Source organism: Colias philodice, chromosome 15 (genome assembly GCF_061535455.1).
Source record: "Colias philodice isolate Cphi_HAF_F1 chromosome 15, ilColPhil1 Martin Lab GWU primary, whole genome shotgun sequence".
Classification (NCBI taxonomy): Eukaryota; Metazoa; Arthropoda; class Insecta; order Lepidoptera; family Pieridae; genus Colias; species Colias philodice.
This window is the reverse complement of record NC_143100.1, coordinates 7274607-7296796: the sequence shown is the minus strand read 5'-3', so window position 1 is coordinate 7296796 and position 22190 is coordinate 7274607. Positions and strand designations below refer to the sequence as shown.

Here is a 22190-nt window from a genome sequence, read left to right as displayed (position 1 = left end):
TGATATTAGTAAGATCATTCTAATGAAAGACGTGTTTCGTTACCATAATATTAATGTTAAGCCATCACTCATCAGCTGGGTTTGTAACGAGCTTTTAGTTCTTATTGCTTCGAGATTAGGTATATGATAAGATTAATGTAACTTGAACAGGATTATTTACATGTAAATGTTCATATTTAATATACGAAGATTGATAATAAATAAATTTAATATTTGCCTAACTATTTACTTCAAGTAAAAATATTCAAATTAATAAATTAAATTAAATTTTACTGTAACTGGATTATTAATGTAGTTAAGGTAATCATATTTTATATTAAAAATTCTAAGATTGACAAAAAATACTTTAAAACGATTTTCTATCATAAAAAAACATGCATAGTTATTTAATAAAACAGTTGGATACTTTATTCAATTGAAAATGCTCTAAGCAATCTAGTACATCCTTAAAGTTACCAAATATGAAGTTTGAAGTTCGTAAAATGTTTTGTAGCTTGCGAAATACGAAAAGTCAACTAACTTTGGATCCGTAGAGTCAAGACTGACCTTTAAGTTAAGCTTACGAAATTAAATCAATAAATGTTGTAAAGAAAAAGATTGAGTAGGACAGCTGTTTACTTGACCTAAGGTGAAACTCTTAAAAGTTTTGTAACAACGTAGAAATAAATATGAGTATTTCAAAGTGTAGACATTACGTACAAAAATTGGTCTTGTTTAATTGTTTTACTGTTTTAACATAAAACTGAGATACATGTTTACAAATTTTGTACATGTAAATTTTTATACTGATAGTAATGTCTTTGTACTGTATTATATCCATACAATAGTTATATGCATATTTGAACTTGCGTGACATTCGTGCCTAGTAGGTACAAAGTGATGTATATGACACCGACACGTATACAAAAATAGGCACAGACAACAAAATATGAAATACGAAAATAATTCTGAATAAATGCGGTTAAAGTCTTTATGAATATTCAATAGCTTGAGCATCGCCATTTTAAACTTCGAGATTTCTGTTAGCGCTCCACGGCAGTAAATTCCAAGAGATTTTATAACTTAACTAGCTTTCCGCCCGCGGCTTCGCCCGCGCAGTCAAAGAAAAACCCGAATAGTTCCCGTTCCCGTGGGATTTCCGTAATGAAACCTATCCTATGTCCCGGGGTAAAAAATAGCCTATTATGTCCTTTCTCGGGTATCAAAATATCTCTATACCAAATTTCATGCAAATTGGTTCAGTAGTTGAGGCGTGATTGAGTAACAAACAGACAGACAGACAGTTACTTTCGCATTTATAATATTAGTATGGATAATCTTCGCCTGACATTCTTTCTAATGATGTTTTGAAAGTGTTAATGAGGTGGTTGTGATTGTGCAGCATTCTTTGAATTTTCAAAACAGTATCCCTTACAACTCCTTCAATGTTTTGGCACCTGCGGTCGACCACACAATTTTCGTCACCCATGAAATAAATCTGCAAGAATTTCGGCTGATCATTTGTAGGCAATAAAGAGCCAATCCTGTGATAAATCTGTCCTTGGATTGTAAAAGTAGGTGAAAATCCAGGCATAACAACTTCATTGTCTACTCCGAAAGATGTCATTTGGAAACACGAATTATATTTTCTTATACGATTCAAAAATCGCCGTGATTCATTGTTGTCATATAACAAAAAATATTTTAGAGGTTCTTCTGGTTCGCCAAGTAATGGGAGTGATACTTTACCACCAGAACAACACATGCCGGGAGTTTCGTCTTTCCATTTTAGTGCTTCACAATGTGTGCACTTTTTATCCATCCGACCAATGAGCACTAATTGATGATTAATGTAATCAATCATAGGGTCATAATTAAAAGCTGCGTCTTGAAATGCATCCCATGTATTACGTGTAAAAGCAGTTCTTCTTTGTGCCTGACGTTCAGCGTTCAAAGTACGCCGTCTTTGTGATTCATCATGGGAATCTGACACAATTAGTGATGCATGTCGCTCAGCGTCTAAAAGTCTTCGTGCCTGTCTTTCATCTTCAGTTTCAGCGGCTCTTTGAGTTGCGTGACGCTCAGCATCTAAATATCTACGCGTTTCACTCTGAACTTCAGTCTGAGAAGCTCTATGAGCCCTATGGCGCTCAGCATCTAAAATACGTCGTATTTGACTCTGCTTTTCAGTCTCAAAAACTCTGTGAGCCCTATGGCTCTCAGTATCTAAAGCCAAACGGGTTTGGGTCTGTTCTTCGGACTCTTAGCTTCTAGCTATTTTCGCAGCTCGAGCTCTGCTAGACCTACGCGCTAGATTAGATTTACGTTTTCCAGGCATATTAGCGTATACTTCTTAGACCTGATTACACCAAAAATGCTTTTATTCAAGAATAAATATTCTTTTCACAATAAATGTCACAAAAATTAATACCCAGAATATACAGGGTGTACCAAAAAGTAGTGATGAACGGAAGCTGAGAGGTAGAGGACCTAGAGGGCTATCCGAATCACCCCCATGTATGTAATGCGATTTTTCGTATTTTCGGAGTTATGACGATTTTTTCAATTTTTCACCTATCGCCGAGTACGATGATATTTTCACTCATGCTGACGTCAATGATTGCGGAAGATGCTTGATTTTTTTTGTGTGCTAAGCTGAAAGATAGGCCAATTCAGTATGGTAACATTTACTATCGTTAGATCTTTGAATGGAATAAAAAAAAGAATGAAATGGCAAGAAAGATAAAATTACCCAGTATGTTCACCACTTCAAGGGCCCGTAAAAAAATAAAATCACATAAAAAAGTTTTCCGTTTGACTTTTAAAAACTTGCTCTATCTATCAGATAGCTACCCTGAAAATTTCATTTTATTATTCAGAAGGCTTCAATCGAAAAATTTGAATCTAAATGTGGTAAGTGCAAAAATTGAATTAACATGATGATCATTAAAACCAATAAATAGGTGTTTAATTACCAGAAATTTTTAAAATAACCCCGCTGTTGCTCAATGCAAGTGCGACATCACCGTAAAAAGTAGTCTTTTAAATGTCTGAATGCCCTTTTATCATTTTTAATGGTTTCTTCTGCTACTATGAATTTCCGGGTTATTTCGTCCAAATTGTGGCAGTCTCTCGTCTTTGTAGTATCCCCACGGAAAATAATCAATAGGGTTTATGTCCGGGGACCGTGCAGGCCAGGCTAAAGGGCCAAGATACCCTGAAAGATGGATTGGTCGTTGCAGCCTGCGCATGCGCCGGTGAAGCCTGCCTTAAAGCCTGGCCTCCACGGTCCCTCGACCTAAACCCCATTGATTTGTTTCAATGGGAATATTAAAAAGACTTCGGCTACTTGAGAGAATGCCACAATATAGACGAAATAACCCGGAAATTCATAGTAACAGAAGAAACCATTAAAAATGATAAAAGGGCATTCAGACATTTAAAAGACAACTTTTTACGGTGATGTCGCACTTGCATTGAGCAACAGCGGGGTTATTTTAAAAATTTCTGGTAATTAAACACCTATTTATTGGTTTTAATGATCATCATGTTAATTCAATTTTTGCACTTACCACATTTAGATTTAAATTTTTCGATTGAAGCCTTCTGAATAATAAAATGAAATTTTCAGGGTAGCTATCTGATAGATAGAGCAAGTTTTTAAAAGTCAAACGGAAATTTTTTTTTATGTGATTTTATTTTTTTACGGGCCCTTGAAGTGGTGAACATACTGGGTAATTTTATCTTTCTTGCCATTTAATTATTTTTTTTATTCCATTCAAAGATCTAACGATAGTAAATGTTACCATACTGAATTGGCCTATCTTTCAGCTTAGCACACAAAAAAAATCAAGCATCTTCCGCAATCATTGACGTCAGCATGAGTGAAAATATCATCGTACTCGGCGATCGGTGAAAAATTGAAAAAATCGTCATAACTCCGAAAATACGAAAAATCGCATAACATACATGGGGGTGATTCGGATAGCCCTCTAGGTCCTCTACCTCTCAGCTTCCGTTCATCACTACTTTTTGGTACACCCTGTATATGTTCTGTGATTAATACATGCCAAAACTTTGTTCAAGTTTGATTGAAATAAACGACTGTGTAAAACCTCCTAAATTGAAGTATCTGCTTCTCATATAAAGTGATGTGAACTGGATACTATTATATATACTATTTGGTAGGTTTATACATCAAAATTATAATCACAGTAAAATTTATGATTAAAATGTGTTTTGACGGTTTTGACAGAATCCTTTCTTAGGCTGTGTCCGCATATTTCACCGCGTGGATTTTATTCTTGCGATTTAAATTGCGCAATCAAAATTCGCGCGATTTTTGTCAGTTGAATTTTTTATAAGTGTAAAAATTTAAAATGGGTTAAAATCGAGTCTATAGGAGTCGGTTACATGCAAACATACAGCTGAAGCTAATAAAAGCGTGTTAAAATGAATGGATCTTCTCGATAGCGTCGTTGCACGATTGATCAAAACGCGCGGTTTTTTCTGCAGAGCGGACATAATATTCATACTAACTTCATACTACAGAAAAGGTCGCGCGAAAATAATTCGCACCGCTTCCATGTGTTACAGAATTGCGGAAATAATCCGCGCTGAAAAAGCCTTATGTCTATCTTGGTTGCTTTGGTAAAATGGGAATTCGTCATTTTCCCGAGGTAAAAAGTAGCCTATGTCCTTTCTCGGGTATCAAAATATCTCCATACCAAATTTCATGAAAATTGGTTCAGTAGTTTAGGCGTGATTGAGTAACAGACAGACAGACAGACAGAGTTACTTTCGCATTTATAATATTAGTATGGATTAATACAAATTTATCGTCGCAATCGAAAAAAGAAGCAAGCTTCATATTTTAACAGTTGAGCTTCGTAATTTTTTTAGTGACCGTATTTTTTACTTCATTAATCTTTAGGAATTCATTTACACTCCAATTCAAACTCAAATTAATTAACGACACAATTTTTAAACTTCCCATTACATACATAGTGCAAACTTGTTTTGAGAAAATAATATTTTTGTCATCAATAACTTAAGGTTAGTATACTAGTGGAAGGTACCTACGACGTCCTATTATTTAAAGATAATTGTTATTCGTTTTTATTAATATTGAAAAGTAATATTCTTTTTCATTTAACTACGAAATAGCACAGCGTATTATCACTATCCATTTGATTCATTGGCATTGCATTTTATTGTCACTCAAACGGACGTGCAATTTACAGTTCCTACTTTCCTATTGCATGTTTTACCAAACTAACCGAATTCAGTTTTAAATTGGAAATGCGATCTATGCGCTAGAATTTTATAAAATAGCTGTTTTAACTTTTATAATTTGTCTTTATTATATTATATATACTCTATTAAAATATGAAAAAAGGTCAAAAAGGAAAAAAGTGTACACAGCGGCAGCACTTCCTCTCGCTTAATGTGCACCTCTCTAACATTCGAGGATTACACTCAAATCTCTTACCGGTCCATCACCACCTTGAGACTGAAAAGCCTCACTTGCTTTTCCTCACGGAGACGCAAATCAGATGTCCTATGGATGTGTCATACCTTGGGTATCCTGGTTATCTACTGGAACATAAGTTTGAACCTAAAGCAGGAACCTGTGTATATATACGCGATGACATCTGTGCGCAACGACTCCGTTATCTTGAAGACCCAAAATTTTCAGTTCTCTGGATCTTGGTGCAGACAAAATGTGACAAAATTGTCTATGCAAGTATTTACCGTTCACATAATGGAGATATTGACACAACTAGGCTGTTCGACTACTTGAGCGAAACAACTGATATGGCCCAACTGCGCTTTCCGGATGCTGAAATCGTACTTCTGGGGGACTTTAATGCATGTCACCGCGAGTGGCTCTTCCCGTTCCAGAAAACTGACCATGCTGGGAGAGAGGCCTTCAACTTCGCGACATCATATAACCTCTCTCAGTTGGTCAACGAGGCAACCCGTGTGCCCGATATTGTTGGTCATACAGCTAATTGCTTAGATCTACTACTTACATCTGATCCGGGCCGCTATGTGGTAGAAGTTTCCGCTCCACTTGGTACATCTGACCACTGTTTGATAAAATCTGTTTCGACACGCTCTCCTCCTGACCCTACAATCGGGGCCAAAAGGAGAGTATGGAGATACAGTTTGGCTGATTGGGACGAGATGAGAAATTTCTTCGCTGCTTATCCTTGGCGGCAGGTTTGTTTTTCTACTAATGATCCATCGAGCTGTGCGGATAATGTCATCGATATTATTCGTCAGGGAATGGAGTATTTTATACCCTTCTCTGACTTGTACATCGATGACAAAGCTCGACCCTGGTTTAATGCTGAATGCGCAACGGCAGAAAGAAATAAGCAGCGTGCATACCAAGCCTGGGCCGATGCTCGAATTCGCAAAGCTCCTGACCTCCACGAAAAAAAGAAAACATTCAACAAAGCTGCCAAACTCAGCAAAAAAGCATTGAAGAAGGCAAGGTTTGACCACATTCGCCATATTGGACATAAATTAACCTCTTATCCTGCTGGAAGCAAGGCATTCTGGTCTCTTGCGAAAGTGGTTGAATCCAATTTCTCTCGACCATCAATTCCACCACTCCAAAAACCCGATGGAACACTTGCCCATTCTGCAAAAGAAAAAGCGGAGACCTTTGCTAAACTCTTTGCTGAAAACTCTCGCCTTGATTCCATGAATAAAACACCTCCATCCATACCAAATTGCGGTTCAGTTATGCCTGATATATCCATTAGGCAAAAGGATGTTCTACACATAATGCGTAATCTCGACGTGAACAAGGCAAGTGGACCAGATGGGATACCAGCTATAGTCTTAAAGACGTGCGCACCTGAATTGTCGCCGGTCTTGACTCGCCTATTTCGACTGTCTTTAAAGTCGGGAAAAGTTCCTAAGTCTTGGAAGCTGGCAAATGTGCAACCCGTACCTAAAAAAGGAAGTCGTGCGGACCCAGCTAACTACCGACCAATTTCGATAACCTCCATAATCTGTAAGATTATGGAGCGGTTGTTGAACAACCGGCTCCTCGCGTACTTAGAGACCCATGACATTCTCAGTGATCGACAGTACGGTTTTCGTAAGAACAGATCGACTGGTGATCTTTTAGTTCACGCCACACATCTTTGGGGTCAAGCCATTGAGAATTATGGTGAGGCGCTTGCTGTGTCGCTTGACATCTCAAAAGCCTTTGACAGGGTCTGGCACGCTAGCCTATTGAACAGACTTCCCTCTTATGGAGTTCCTCCCGAACTTTGCGCTTGGATAGCTGACTTCCTTAGTGAACGTTCTATCCGAGTTGTTATCGATGGATGCACATCTGACCCATTTGATATAAATGCCGGCGTTCCACAGGGGTCTGTTCTCTCCACAACCTTGTTCTTGCTCCACATAAATGATATGCTGCGGCCCAATGTATTTGGATATGCAGATGACAGCACAGTTGTGGAGAGTTACTTTTCCAACGCGCTTGCGTCTAGGGACTCGATTGAAGCTGAAAGAGAAGCCATGATTGTGCGCCTAAATAACACCTTAATGGAAATCTCCAATTGGGGTGACGCCAATCTAGTGAAATTTAATGCGTGTAAGACACAAGCGTGTTTATTCACAGCAAAAAAAAGCACACTCCAACTAACACCATCTTTTCGTGACATGCCTATCGAAGTATCTGACCATCTTGAGTTGCTTGGCCTCTCCGTCTCATCGAACCTTAATTACGGTCATTTCATTGAATCTAAAGCTCAACTTGCAGCCAAAAAGCTTGGAATTCTGGCCAAAGTAAAGCAATATTTCACACCTGACCAACTCCTCAGACTGTACCATGCTCAAGTGCGGTCCTGTGTGGAATATTGCAGCCACATATGGGCTGGTGCTGCAAAAACCCATCTTCAAGCTCTAGATTCAATGGAAAAACGCGCGAAAAGACTTATAGCCGAACCTAAACTAATTACCAAAAGTTTTGGATCTCTAGAACACCGTAGAAGAATAGCCTGCCTTTCTATCTTTTACCGGTTGCACTTTGGTGAGTGTGCATCCGAGCTGCATAATCTTATTCCGCCATCTCCATTCCACTATAGAACCTCGCGAAGAGCGGCCGGCTTTCACCCGTTCGTAGTAGATATACCTCGATTACGCACTAAACGCTTTGAAAGATCTTTTTTAATTCAAACTGCGAAGGAGTGGAACTCCCTCCCGCCTTCTGTGTTCCCTGAGAACTATAATTTGGAATTGTTTAAAACCAGAGTGAATAGGCTTTTTCAGGACAGGCATCATTTGCGATCGACCGCATCCACGCTTACCACCAGGCGGGATCGCGGTCAAATGCCTGCTCTGTTATGAATAAAAAAAAAAAAAAATTATATTGAATGGAAAAACTTGGCCTATTAGTGCTATTCGAATTAAATATACGATCAAGACATTTTGACATTATAATAAATGAACTTTTTCATTTCGAGTGTAGGTATTATTTACAGTACGCCATATAATCGATTGACATATAGAGTTAATAGTGAATGATTCGATTCACGTAGCTGTAAATATAAATACGATCAAATAATAATTAATGTACATTTGTTTCTGTCTATAAATTTTAAGGTGATGAATTCCATTTTAAAAATATTTTCTCATAAAGAACGTGGATGTTTTACATAATAGGGATGCTTGTGAATTCAATTTAAGTTTGGTAAGATCAAAGTTTGTTTTCAGTACGCGTCGCTCCTACGGCCGCCGGTCGCTGAAGGCTCGTCGGAAGCTATCGACAAGGTGGAGTGGAAACAGGTGAGGTGCCATTTATACATTAGCTGCGTGCCGCGGTTTCACCCACGTGACTCCTATACTGTTGGTCTTAGCGTGATGATATATAGCCTATAGCCTTCCTCGATAAATGGGCTATCTAACACTGAAAGAATTTTTAGCGCGTTCAAACAAACAAACTCTTCAGCTTTATAATATTAGTATAGATTCATACAACGGTTTCGGCTATCGATCGATTGTTTTATTGCTTGACGAGCTTGAGTATACCATTCTCAAGTGTTTTACTGCTAATGGGTTGGCACGCGAAACCGGCGGTTTTGGATCAGTAATGGTTCTCGCGTTATCGTAAACTTTACGAGACTTTAAATAATTGTTTTACCATTGTAATTATACGATTGATTTAAATTTAATTTTATGAATCGATCCGAATTTGTGTTAGATATTTATCCAGATAAGTAAGTTGTAAACAGTGAACACTACCATATAACTTATCTTGAATGGATAAAGTTCGTCACAACTGCAAAATTTTTCATATTTGTTCCAACTAAATTCGATTTACTATACTTTTCCGTCGCCAAATTTTGTAACTTATTGTAGAATTGTCATAGTTTCATATTATGCGATCCAAGATGCGATCTATAAAATGACGGATAGGATCGTTAGCGCATTGTTGTGACGTCATTGTTGTTTACTCGTACCAATCAATAGTCATTGAATTAACTTTCTTTGGCGTAAGAGTCGAAAAAATAAAATAAATTGATACGCAAAGTGGTTTCCCTGGTAAATCGTTGATGTTCCATTTCTATGTTCGATCGCCTATTATAATAAAAGTCACATTAAGGTCACATCAAACCCAAAAAGTTTCGAACTGTTCATAAAATACGATCGCTCTTGTTCACAATTCACATTTTATTGATGAATGATGGCTATCCTTTTTCAATGAAAATAATTAAATCGTTCGTGTACATACAATAGGCACACCGCTGATGTAACTGAATCACCGTTATTTTATATTTAAATGTATATAGCTTGTACGTATATGCATGGTGTTTATAATAGAGTTATTGTTATGTTCAGCGAATCGTGTTACGAAATCAAGCTCGTTAACTGGTTCTCCTCTGAGATATTCATCAATCTATAAACAAGATTACGTTGCTTGATTGCCAACTCAGAAGTCGTTAGCTTTTACAGATATTATTTCAATATGGCATTTAGAAGCGGGGCACTTCTCGAGACGAAAGGTCTCTCGCATTTTTAAGAAGGCTACAAATTGAAATATGAATAATACACCTGAAATCAAGAGAACTCTCTCGGTTGTGATCATTATTATTTATTTCGAAAGTTATTTCAGATGTTTCATTTATTAATCTTGACTCTTGAGTGGTATTATAATTTACATACTGTACATTGACAACCTCATTAGTAAAATGTTTAACGCACAATCTAGTAGTTACCAGTATCCGGTAAAATTTGCAAAAAAAAAATTTGGCCACTACAGAAAATCGATCAGTGTATCCATCCTCCTCATGGATACAGCACTCTTCTGATACATGATAGAATAAAAAAAAACTTGCTACATTCGAAATTATCACATTTGAACAAAACATTTCGCCCAGATGTCTCATCTCGGGAAACTCATTAACTAGTATTCCTTTACTTGCAATCTTAACGCTCGTGATATAAGTTACTCTAAAAGTAAGTATTACCCCGTTTTCCCATCTCTCTTTATCGCCAGATCTAAAGACTGAGATCGTTTACATGAAACTTCATCTCATATCGAGCGAGATGTTAATGGAATTTTCTTGATGAACTTGCCGTAACTAGATATTTACGTAACTATAGGTATTATATACCCAGACGATGTACCTATATAGAGCATCGTTAATTGTTTAATGGGTTTTCTAAAGTAAGAAAGTTTTGATTGACTGTAACAAGTTCCAACTTTCGGTTGTGGTGGAATAATAGTAAACGATTAGACAATCCTTTTTGGTTCTGAAAACCATCATTCCATTTTTATTACATACATATGCGGTAAAAGATTCAAAATATTCAATTTAAATAAAGTTTATGTAAAAATGTATAGAAGCGAGAGATAACTTTGTCACCGAATATTTTTCAGGAAGTTGGGCGGAGATCCACTACGGACGTTGGTACACATGTCGAATTCGTTATGGAATTCCAAATACTAGTTGTTTGAAATCTTCGATATTCGAGCCAGAATCTAATTTGAATATTTTCAACTCTGGACGCAAAATAAAGTAATTTAACTATAAATGTATTTAAATTCATACGGATTAAGCGATTGAGTTTGTTTACGATAAAAAAACTTAGAAATATTAGAAACCCTTCATATAAGCTGATATAAGGGCAATTAAAAGTAATTTCTAATACACACATTAGTCATATTTATTTTATTAAATAAATAGGGCAAAAAACACGCAACTCACATGTTATTTCATAAATGTCAAAGATATCACGCATGCCAATGAAAAAATAACTTTACGAAATATGTTAATAACAGCTAAATTAATGTCTCAGTTGACTTACACAACATTTTTAACATTCAGAATTAGAGGTTACTGAAAAAATATATTTATGTTATTTTAATCTCTTAACGACTAAATCTTGAAAATGCAAATTAAAAAATATTATCATACATTTTCGAGTAAATAATTTTTATGTTCGTTATCAAAGAAATAGGTAAGACCAAACATAAACTAAGTTTAAGGCTCATAAAAAGATTTCAGTATGGAATCAAAAGCTATTAAAAGAAAGCTAAGGTTTTTATCTTGTATATTTCCATCAAAATCGTTGATACTTTAATAACAAAGTGAGTTGTGATATTGTAACTCAATCTACGATATTGTTCGGTCAACCAATTTTTGCGGCTCCATCTCAGAGCCGCCATAATACGATTTACTTAGGTTGTGTCGCTCAATGCGACTACGGAGCTTTATGAATAACTTGCCCTCTTGGGATAGATTCTTCTCGCAATTTGTCCTCCGTGACAGACACTTTGCCATAACTAACTTTACTCAGAGTGCCATTTCATATGTACCGCCATAAATATAGAGTACAGTACAGTGTATGCCTATAAGGTTGGAAATGTTTTACAATAATAGAAAAATATATTTTTAGTATTATTATTATCGTATGACTTGATAATGAGTACCTACTTAATATTCTTTACTCGAATTGACTTAAAAAAGATTTCAATATTTTTTTTATTTGAATTAGATGCACATTTTTTTACTGCCCTATTTCTTAACACTTATTACGGTTTATCTAGTATGGCACATTTCAAAAAAATTATAAAAAGCGGGTCAGTTATTTGCATTCACGTCGCAGACATACCTTCGTTAGCAAACGAAACACGTGTCAGGGTATTTGACATCAGAGTCTGAAAGACTCGTTAACTTGTAGACGTCATTCTTATCCTTCGAATTACGAATCCACTGATATAATGCCTTTTTGTTGAGGTGGCATTATACTGCATAATGAGGCTAGAATTAATTTTAAGAATACCATCAATCAGTGATTTTTATTCTTTATCGTAGCGAGGTATACCTGCATTTTGTCGTCTTATTTATAATAAATTTGGAAATTATCGAGTATTTGTTATCTCTGATATTCTACGTAGTGCCGATTTTTAAGCTTTGGATAAAACTTACCCGTCCAATAAATTTTTACACGATAGTATTAAAATACCACCTATATACTGTAACACGGGCAATTAGAATACATTTTTTAAATGATAGTTCAATGTGTTATCGACGAATAAATTTTAACCAAGGATTGAAAAATCAGCCCTCAGAAGATTCAATTTCAATGTAGAGCTTAATTTGGAATTAGGTCGTGCAAATATTATAAACTTTGTATCCATGACTGCTGACTGCTTGGTTTTAATAATAGTAATTTGTGAGAATTACAATAATCGCTTTAATTTGCTATGACTAATTAGTATGTGATGTGTCATTTCATTAGAGAAATTAAATTTTTATTTATCATTCTTACAGCTATGTAATTTACAGTTTCTTTGAATTTCCCATTAAATTATAATTCAGTTTTACTACACCCAAGAGACAAGCATGTTATGGTATTAATAAAACGCGTCGCGTACTTATTGTTTATGGGTACGTAATAAGGCATATTATTGCTGATTAAGATCTTCCAGCTATGAGCGCTGTTTGTGATATGGAAATAAAATGGGTTTAGGGAAATAACTTATTAGAATATTCGAAATGTTGGCTGGTGGAAACGAAAATAAGCGTAACAAAACTTGGTATTACGACTAGTACCTAGTAGTATAAGAACTTATTAACTTTTTCAACGTAACTTACCTCTTTCCGTTTTGCGTATTAATTTTGCATAAAATGTAAAGTTTTAAGATTTATATTTTAAATATTCGTAATGGACAGTTGAAATCCTCCAAATTATAAATATCTACATAGTGCAACATTGATATAAATTATAGAAAACACAAAAAGACACACATTTACACTATAAATAAATTTATACCTTTTTCTTTATTCCTTTTTCCTTTAGCCTTCATCTTGTAATTTAACATTCAATGGCAATCGCTTTTCTTGGTAATGAGGACATCATTTCTGAATTTACTGAATTGATGATTTCTGTTTTCCATTTTCCGTTTATATTTATACATTGTATAAATTGTAGGTATGTAGGTATATACTTTTTAATAACATTTACCATTTAATAGGTTCCATAGAGACATTACATCATTCACATACGTATGTTGTCACTTAATAATAGCAATAAAATAAATAAAGTTTCTATTTAACGCTAAATTGATATTTTAAATTGAAACTAGGGCAGGGCGGGCGGCACCTAGTTGATAATAATAGATAATGGACATACTTTATTGTTTATGTCACAATTAGTCTGCTATTTCCCAGCGACACAGTACAACTACAACGTGAACATTTCACTTCAATTGATCAACATCACACTGTAACCGAGTTGCTCTCAAACAAACCATCGCTATTTGCTACACAAACAGTTCTAGGCAGTAGGCACTACATTCTCAATAACTAATTACTGAAGTTATTTCTTGGGTTACGATGATTAATTATATCAATATCGATAAAATTATTCACATGTAACATAATAACCTATTAGAACATTTCATTTAATATTAGGGCGGGGAATTCCTTAACCTTGGAATAGCTATTTATTTCAGCTCAATACTAATATTATTAGAACATTATGAATCACTATAAATATATATGATTCGTGAATAATATTTTCGTAGTCGGTACTAAGCTATAAAGTATTAAGTCCTCGATAGACGTGACCAAAATTTAATGTTTTAATGTCATAAATATAAAAATACGATTGCCTTTTAATGTTGAGTCATAAAAACTTTGATAACGGACACTTCCGAAATGAAAAAAGTTTTATATCTGCAAATATACGTATTTGTGGCGAGAGTGAAGCTAACGATGCGACGAGAAAGATTCTATTTATTCTTTTATTCATGTTCCCATTCATCGAGGAATCATTTTTCACGATTCTATTTATTAAGGCGAGGGTGAATCACGAAATACGAATAGCCATTTTCAGTTACATTTGAGAATACGGGCCGCGCACCCCACGTGTTATCACGAAAATAATTAGCCAGATAATTGTTTTGTTTTTCATGCACATCGTTTTAATTATTTATAAATCATCCGTAAGTAATATAGCAAGAATTGAACAATGCGTCACGGTGGTAATTATGATGGAACAAGCTCAGATAAGCCCTCGATTAATTATTTTGCTCGAGATTGGCAATTCGGTTCCGACGGACTTACATGTAATGAAATATAGGGATGTATTCATAATTTATTTCTCTAATTATGCTTTTATACCACCTGTCCTATTAGGTATTATTGACTTATTAACTTTTTATAAAAATTTATGAAAAAGGAAGGAAAATAAATTTAGCTACACATGTTTTATGTTCCATAAATTGACGTAACAGTTTTGTTCAAAGTCCTTAACTAGTATGGTTGCAGGTGAGACGTAATTAATGTGTGTCGAGCTCTCCTCCAATTTATACAGCGAATTAGTATGACGAGGAAAACTTTCATATACATATTATATTATAACTCGGTGTGTTGATTCAACAATCAAATTACGATGATAAAATATGGCTGCTATTGAAGCCTTCATGTTTAAATGTGTTAATATTATAGGAGTAAACGCGAGTAAAATTTCACCCAGATAATTAAAAATAAGATATAATTAAATATCGTTCTGATTTAGAACAAAGTATTATGAGTTCAAAATTCGGGTTATAATTAATTAGAAACATTTTATTTAAATATATTTATTGAATTAGAAATTAAAGAATTAAAAATTAGAATTATTAAAGAAGGAAATATAATGTACCCTTTAAGTTTCTACTTAAAATCTCTTATTTACTCGAATTTAAATCAATAGAATGTCTGTGGTCGGACGGTGTGAGACGAACGCGCTCCGTGGTGCGGACACTATCTTACTAGAAGGAAGTTTTATAAGAATCAACCTTAAAATAAATGATTGATATTTTTTATTGTTCATCTCTTCGTCTAGGTGTTCGATATTCTGTGGTCGGATCCGCAAAGCATGGGCGGGTGTGTGGCGAACGCGCTCCGCGGTGCGGGCACTTACTTCGGGCCCGACGTCACCGCGAGCTTCCTGCAGAAGAACAAGCTTAGTTTCATCGTTAGGAGCCACGAGTGTAAGCCTGGAGGTTATGAACTACTGCATAGTGGGAATGTGAGTAATACTGTTAGCTGCTTTTTAAATTCAATTTATGTTTGTAGCTTTTAATAAGATGAAGTTTTCTGTTTTAAATATGTTTTGAACAGCCTTAAGTTTTCTTTCAATAGGTGTGTCCAATAGATGTAGTAATGGTACTTTTTTTAATATTTGAGAGATTCTGGTAGGTGTTAAATTATGTCTTGTTTACCAGGTCATCACCATATTTTCGGCGTCCAACTATTACGAACTGGGATCGAATAAAGGTGCATACTTGAAGCTGCGTGGAAATGCGCTTGAGCGTCAGTTCGTTCAGTATACAGCTGCAGTTTCTAGAACAAGACGACTGACCTTTAGACAGAGAGTTGGGCTGGTGGAATCATCAGCTATGAGAGAACTGCACAGTCACATAGTAATGGCTAGAAGACAACTAGAAGGGACCTTCAGAAGCATGGACATAGAGAACACCGGTGAGTTTTTTTTGTACCAGTTGTTTCAAGCAAGTTTATAAAGGAAGTAAAACTTTGAGAGATATCACAATATAGCTTGTATAAAAGTTGGATATTTGTTGTTGTATTTTATGCACAAACACAAAGTTTATGTTATCGTATTATGTCCATAAACAATGATATCTCGTGCGAAGCATACTCAAATATTTTACTGAAGCTATTTTTCTCCAAAATGTCTGTTCGGAATTGAATTCATTAGTTATTTTTTTTTGATTACGGTGAAACTTTTGGATAAAATTAATGAGGGCTATCTGGAAATGTCACTCATCTGCGCAAAACTTATTGAAGTATTTTATCTGATGTCCGATCGTTAATTAAAACATTATTAACGCTAAAAGGAATGTAATCCAATAAGGTTTTGTCTTTATTTATGTCTTTTATCCAGAAATATATTATAGTTTAAATACAATAGGTACAATAGGCGTATCAATTTGATTCAAAATTAAATTGAATTTAAAATTGAATTTCCATATTGAATTCCATTGCGATTGAGAAAAATTCTTGACTGTGAAAGTGGAAATTATAAGTTCGCAATGCAAGTTTCTTTAAAGAACGCAATGGTTCCTTTGCACAAATATAATATTTTAATTTTCTTTGTCTTGAGATAGCAAATTAAATTACTTCTCTCGTTTAAAATGTGTTAAATTATCTCGTAGCATTTATTAGGAAATTAGATTACAGTCAGAGTTTGTATGGACCCATTGTTTTGTTGTTGTTCGAAACGACGCATTGTTATCATTTCACGTCATTATAGCTCCTGAGTGTGATTTGTGTAGTTTCAATTAGGTAGCTACAAGTTAATTGACAATACCTACACTGAGTGGTTTATTCTGTATAAATATCACAGGGTTAAATCAATACTGTTCCCCGCTTACATGTTACAGTCTACGCAGCAATTCTTGTCTTACGATAGTAATATATCACATATTATTATCACATATTATTATTATATTATAAATTATCACATATTACGGTTTGGTTACGTGTTTTTACAACGTAGCTCTTATATATTTACAGGTGTAGATGTTAAGTGAATATTTCCTCCTATAACTGTGACAGTTCCTTTTTTTTTCAAATACATAAGTCTTTTGCTTTATGAGATTGTAGCATAAGAAGAAGAACCTTGGGAGCTTGGATCATTTTATACTTACGTACTTATTGTTTAAATGAATCATCGATTTTCCATGCCATTTCCCATTTTGTTACTAGAAATTCATACCCTAACTATACTTAAATATAAAGATTCAAATAATACGATATCTATTCCCAATAGATTTCGATTTGTTTGACTGACCAAGCACCAATGTTATTTTAAAATGGATTCTATGCTCATGTCCCTTAGGTTTCATATCGATCAGCGACTGGTGCACGGCCATGGAACAAACGACACACTTGGGGTTGCCGTGGCGAATGCTCAAAGACAAGCTGGTGAGGACTGACCCGGACACGCGTCGTGTTAGATACATGGATACGTTTGATTTGTCCGCTAATGTAAGTTATACAATATTCTTAAATATTTATTTGTTTAACAATTTCATGTACCACGCAAATTAAAAATGATTACTTGTATAGGTATGGGTACAGTAAAGTTTTTTATCTCACCTCATCAGCTCTAGATAATTACTTATTATTACCAAGAACTAATGGTAATGAAATATAATGCAGAAGGGTCATTTCAAATGTAGAATAGTTCTAATACGTTTTTTTTTATAAGGATCGGATAGATATAGTGAGGAAATAATAGGTTGCTTATTAGTTATTACCTATTCTATTATTTCTATTATCATTTAAATTTTTTGTAACAATTACTTGCAAAGATTACATTTTACACTTTTGGAATGACAGCAGGGTACTCTATTCGCAATTATCCTAAAGGACCTAATGTATAAATGAAATGGGGGCTATATTTTCATCAAGTTGATATGGGACGACTTGTTTTATTCGTCGTCTTATTTCATATAGCTCTGAATTGCTCTTACATATATGTAGTAAATTATCAACCGACATTAAAAAAAGGTTCTCGATTCGATTGTATTTTATTGGTGACTTCAGAACTGTAGACTGGGTTATACGATTTGATGATTTATGAAGTGAAACTTCTTTAGGTGCGTTAAGAGTATAATTTCAAGGTCACGTGGCAATACCGTCACGTCATGGAGTAAGGTGACGATTTTACTATCTTTGAATCTTGTCAAAAAAGTTTCACACGCTCTTTTTACACATACAATTAACTAATAAGTACCACATTTAAATTTCGTCCAGTTCGGGTTTCTTAATAGTTGTGATTAATATTAAATACCTATTGTTATTGCATACTTATCAGAAGGCGTTAGTTAAATATCAAGATCGATAGACATGACACGCGCGACGTTTGTAGCATTTGTAGTTTGTACTAATGACACGTACACCCGTCACCAAACGTTGCTATGATTAGCGTGGGGTGTTATTGTTTAGTCTAGTAGATCAAGAGCCAAAGGCATATTATTTGTCGAGATTTAGTGTATAAACTGTAGATTAATTACTCGTACTAGCTTTGCCCGCGTAGTCAAAGAGAAATAAATAGATTTCTGGGATGTCTATCCTATGTCCTTTCTTAGATCTCAAAACATCTCTGTATCAAATTTTACCCAAATCGGTTCAGTGATTAATGCGTGAAGAAGACAGACAAAGTTACTTTTACAAAGACAAAGTTATAAATGTTATTATATATCGTGGCACATATCTACATTTTCAGACATTTTGTTAAGTGTATAATTTACTTATTGTTGACGACGAAAGAAGAAGACAATAAATTTGCGCGTATTAATTTAATTTTCAAAATTACAGAATGCGTTTGGTAGAATTAATTTTAATGAGGGAGTGTCCTGCTCAGCGGTTGCGTGGCGAGTCAAAGTAGTAGAGGACAGTGGGGTCAATCCGCGGCCAATCGCACGGCGCCGCGACGTGACGCCGCGATGACGCAGTCGCAACGCTCCGTTCCGCACGATTTTGTTGCGGCAACATGCTCCCGGCCTTGGAACGTGCTGGTTCCAACGAACTGTCGACCACGAAGCGAAGAATCAGCTATCTGGTGAAGGAAGCGGACAAATTTTAGTGAACGCCCGACGCACGATGCCGTCTGCAGTACGAATGTCGGCCACTCGTGCTACTCCATCCTTCCCCGGATATGTCGCGTGGATGCGCCCCAAGCTCCACTTCAACGGCGGCAATCGGTCGTCCTTAATGAGAACGAGCGTGTTCTCCTTGAGCTCCCCCTTGTGCTGGTGCCATCTGGTTCGCGTTTGCATCTCGGAGACATACTCTTTGGACCAACGATTCCAAAAGTGCTGGCGTATTTGTTCCACCCTCTGGAACCTCGGGAGACGAAGCTCAGGCACGTCGTATAGCAGCTCAGCCGTTACAGGTGCAGTCAGCGGACGACCAACCAGGAAATGTGCAGGGCTAAGTGGAAGGAAATCATTGGGATCTGTGGAAAGATGGGTCAAAGGACGGGAGTTCAGGACAGCTTCAACCTGGGTCAATACTGTGCTAAACTCCTCGAACGTTAGATGTGCGTTACCTACTACACGTTTGAGATGGTGCTTGCAGCTTTTTACTCCAGCTTCCCACAATCCCCCGAAATGACTAGCGTAAAAAGGTATCATTTTAAAATTAATATTTTGCGAAGTTGCATATGCTTTAATTTCATCAGAACAGGTAGCTAAAAATTTTTTGAACTCATTCATTAGACCGACAAAATTCTTCCCATTGTCAGAAAAGATAGTCACGGGTTTACCTCGCCGCGATATAAAACGTTTCAAAGCTAATAGATATGATTCCGACGATAGATCGCTAACAAGTTCCAAGTGAACCGCGCGTGTAACAAAACATATAAATAAGCATATGTACGATTTTTGTAATTTAGCACCTCTGCCTTTACGATTCAACGTGAACACTGGGCCAGCGTAGTCGACACCACAACGTATAAACGGATAACCCTGGGTCCAGACGCTCCTGCGGTAGATTCCCCATTATAGGCGCGACCGTAGTCGGTTGTAGTCGTGCGCAGCGCATGCACGAATGTACCACCTTCCTACCGAGGTTTCTGCCGCCGACCGGCCACCACATCTCTCTGAGCGTAAACAGTAGAAGCTGTGGCCCGGCGTGGAGTAAACGTTCATGCTCGAACCGAAAAAGCAAAAGTGAAAAATGATGATTAGCTGCGATTAAAATAGGAAATTTTTTATTAAAACTAAAATTTGGCGAATTTTGAATACGCCCACCTACACGAATTAAATTATTATTTGCGTCAAAGAATACATTTAATTTAGAAATTTGATTGTAGCCTGATATATTCGTTATATTTTTATTATTTTTAAGCGCATAGTAAATATCGGGAAACGATTCCTGTTGACTCAACTTTACTAACGTTAATTCAGCACGATTTAATTCCTCGACTGATAATAAACCTGTCCACTTATTAGTTTTATTTCGCGCGTTATTAATAAAACGTAATACATAAGCAGCTGCGCGTTTAAGTCTATTATATTGTGAAAATCGAGAAAAAATAATTAAATTATCGTTTAAATTATTACTTATGTGACAACAAATATTCGTAGATTTAATTTCCGGTAAATCTGAATTAATTAATTTGGAATGTTTTAAATCGGGCAATTCAAAATGTACATTATGTAAAAATAACGGACCCTCCCACCATAAAGATGAGGAGCTAAGCGCTTCTAGACTTTGCCCGCGTGAGACTAAATCGGCTGGATTATCCTTGCCTGCGACGTGACGCCATGGATGTTCCTTGGTCAGCTCGTGAATCTCTGCCGTCCTATTTTGAACATAAGGTTTTAATAAATTAATAGGCATACCTAACCAACCTAAAACGATAGTTGAATCTGTCCAAAATACAATTTTATCAAAATTTGAACGCAGTGATCCAATAAGCTTATAATATAATCGTGCACCTAACAGCGCACCACACAACTCTAATCTAGGTATAGTTGTAGGTTTAGTCGGCGCGATCTTACCCTTCGAACATATCAAGCGCACTGTGACATCAGCTGTTGCATTGATCGTACGAGCGTATGCGCAAGCTCCGTACGCGACCTGTGAAGCATCGGTAAATATATGCAGTTCGGTTCGCACTGGATCAATGCACATAACGTGACGCGGTATTCGTAAACTACTAAGAAAAGATAATCCATTTATAAACTTATCCCATATTTGCGAAATTTCGTTAGGAACCGATTCATCCCACGTCAATTTTAACAACCAACATCTTTGTAATAAATGCTTTGCGATAGTAATAAACGGACTTAATAATCCTAGCGGATCGTATATTTGTGAAGCACACGATAAAATAATACGTTTTGTCACTACTTCACTCTTTTGTATAATTTGCGTGAAATAATAAATATAATCATCGAGACTATTCCATCCGATACCTAAAGTTTTATTGTTACAAGTTTTATTCAGTAAACATAGATCGTGTGTTTGCGATTCATTAACGCTAGGCGTAATTAAATTTAAATTATGACTAAAAATCCATTTTCGTAATTTAATACATGCTGAATCTAAAAGACTACTAGTTTCTTTACAAATATTTTCTAATTCGGATATAGAATTCGATGAAACTATGAGATCGTCAACGTAAAAACAATTATTAATAGTATCGGCTACATACGGAATATTCGAGTGTTTGGCTAATTCCTTTAAACATCTACAACTTAGATACGGTGCGGATGCCGTTCCGTACGTCACGGTGTTGAGTCGGTACACCCTCAGCGGCTCTGAGGGATCATCCCGCCACAAGATCAGCTGCAGGTCACGCTGATCTTCAGCAATATTCAATTGCCTGTAAAATTTTTCAATGTCAGCGCATGCAACATACCTATTCTCGCGAAAATGTAATAAAATAGAAATTAAATCACCTTGAATAGCAGGTCCAATCATTTGTATGTCGTTTAATGATACGCCGGAACTAGACTTCATACTCGCATCAAAAACTACGCGTAATTTAGTTGTGGTGGCGTGCTCCCTAAACACACCATGATGCGGTAGGAAATAGTGCGGATTCCCATACGTATTGACGAGACTCATATGACCTAAATTAATATACTCCTGTATAAAATCAGAATACATCTTTTTATAATTAGTATTTTGCTGAAGACGTTTCTCTAA

At 35.8% G+C, this 22190-nt stretch overlaps 1 protein-coding gene across 2 annotated transcripts in view; it reads left to right on the top strand.

Annotated features, from left to right (window-relative positions):
- rdgC (retinal degeneration C) overlaps window positions 1-22190 on the top strand; it is a 48552-nt gene that overhangs the window by 20187 nt on the left and 6175 nt on the right. For both annotated transcript variants that reach the window (XM_089704003.1, XM_089704004.1), the window contains 4 exons: window positions 8722-8793; window positions 15346-15531; window positions 15728-15983; window positions 17365-17513. In XM_089704003.1, the coding sequence (XP_089560129.1) occupies window positions 8722-8793; window positions 15346-15531; window positions 15728-15983; window positions 17365-17513 (663 nt within the window). The remainder of the gene's footprint in view (window positions 1-8721; window positions 8794-15345; window positions 15532-15727; window positions 15984-17364; window positions 17514-22190) is intronic.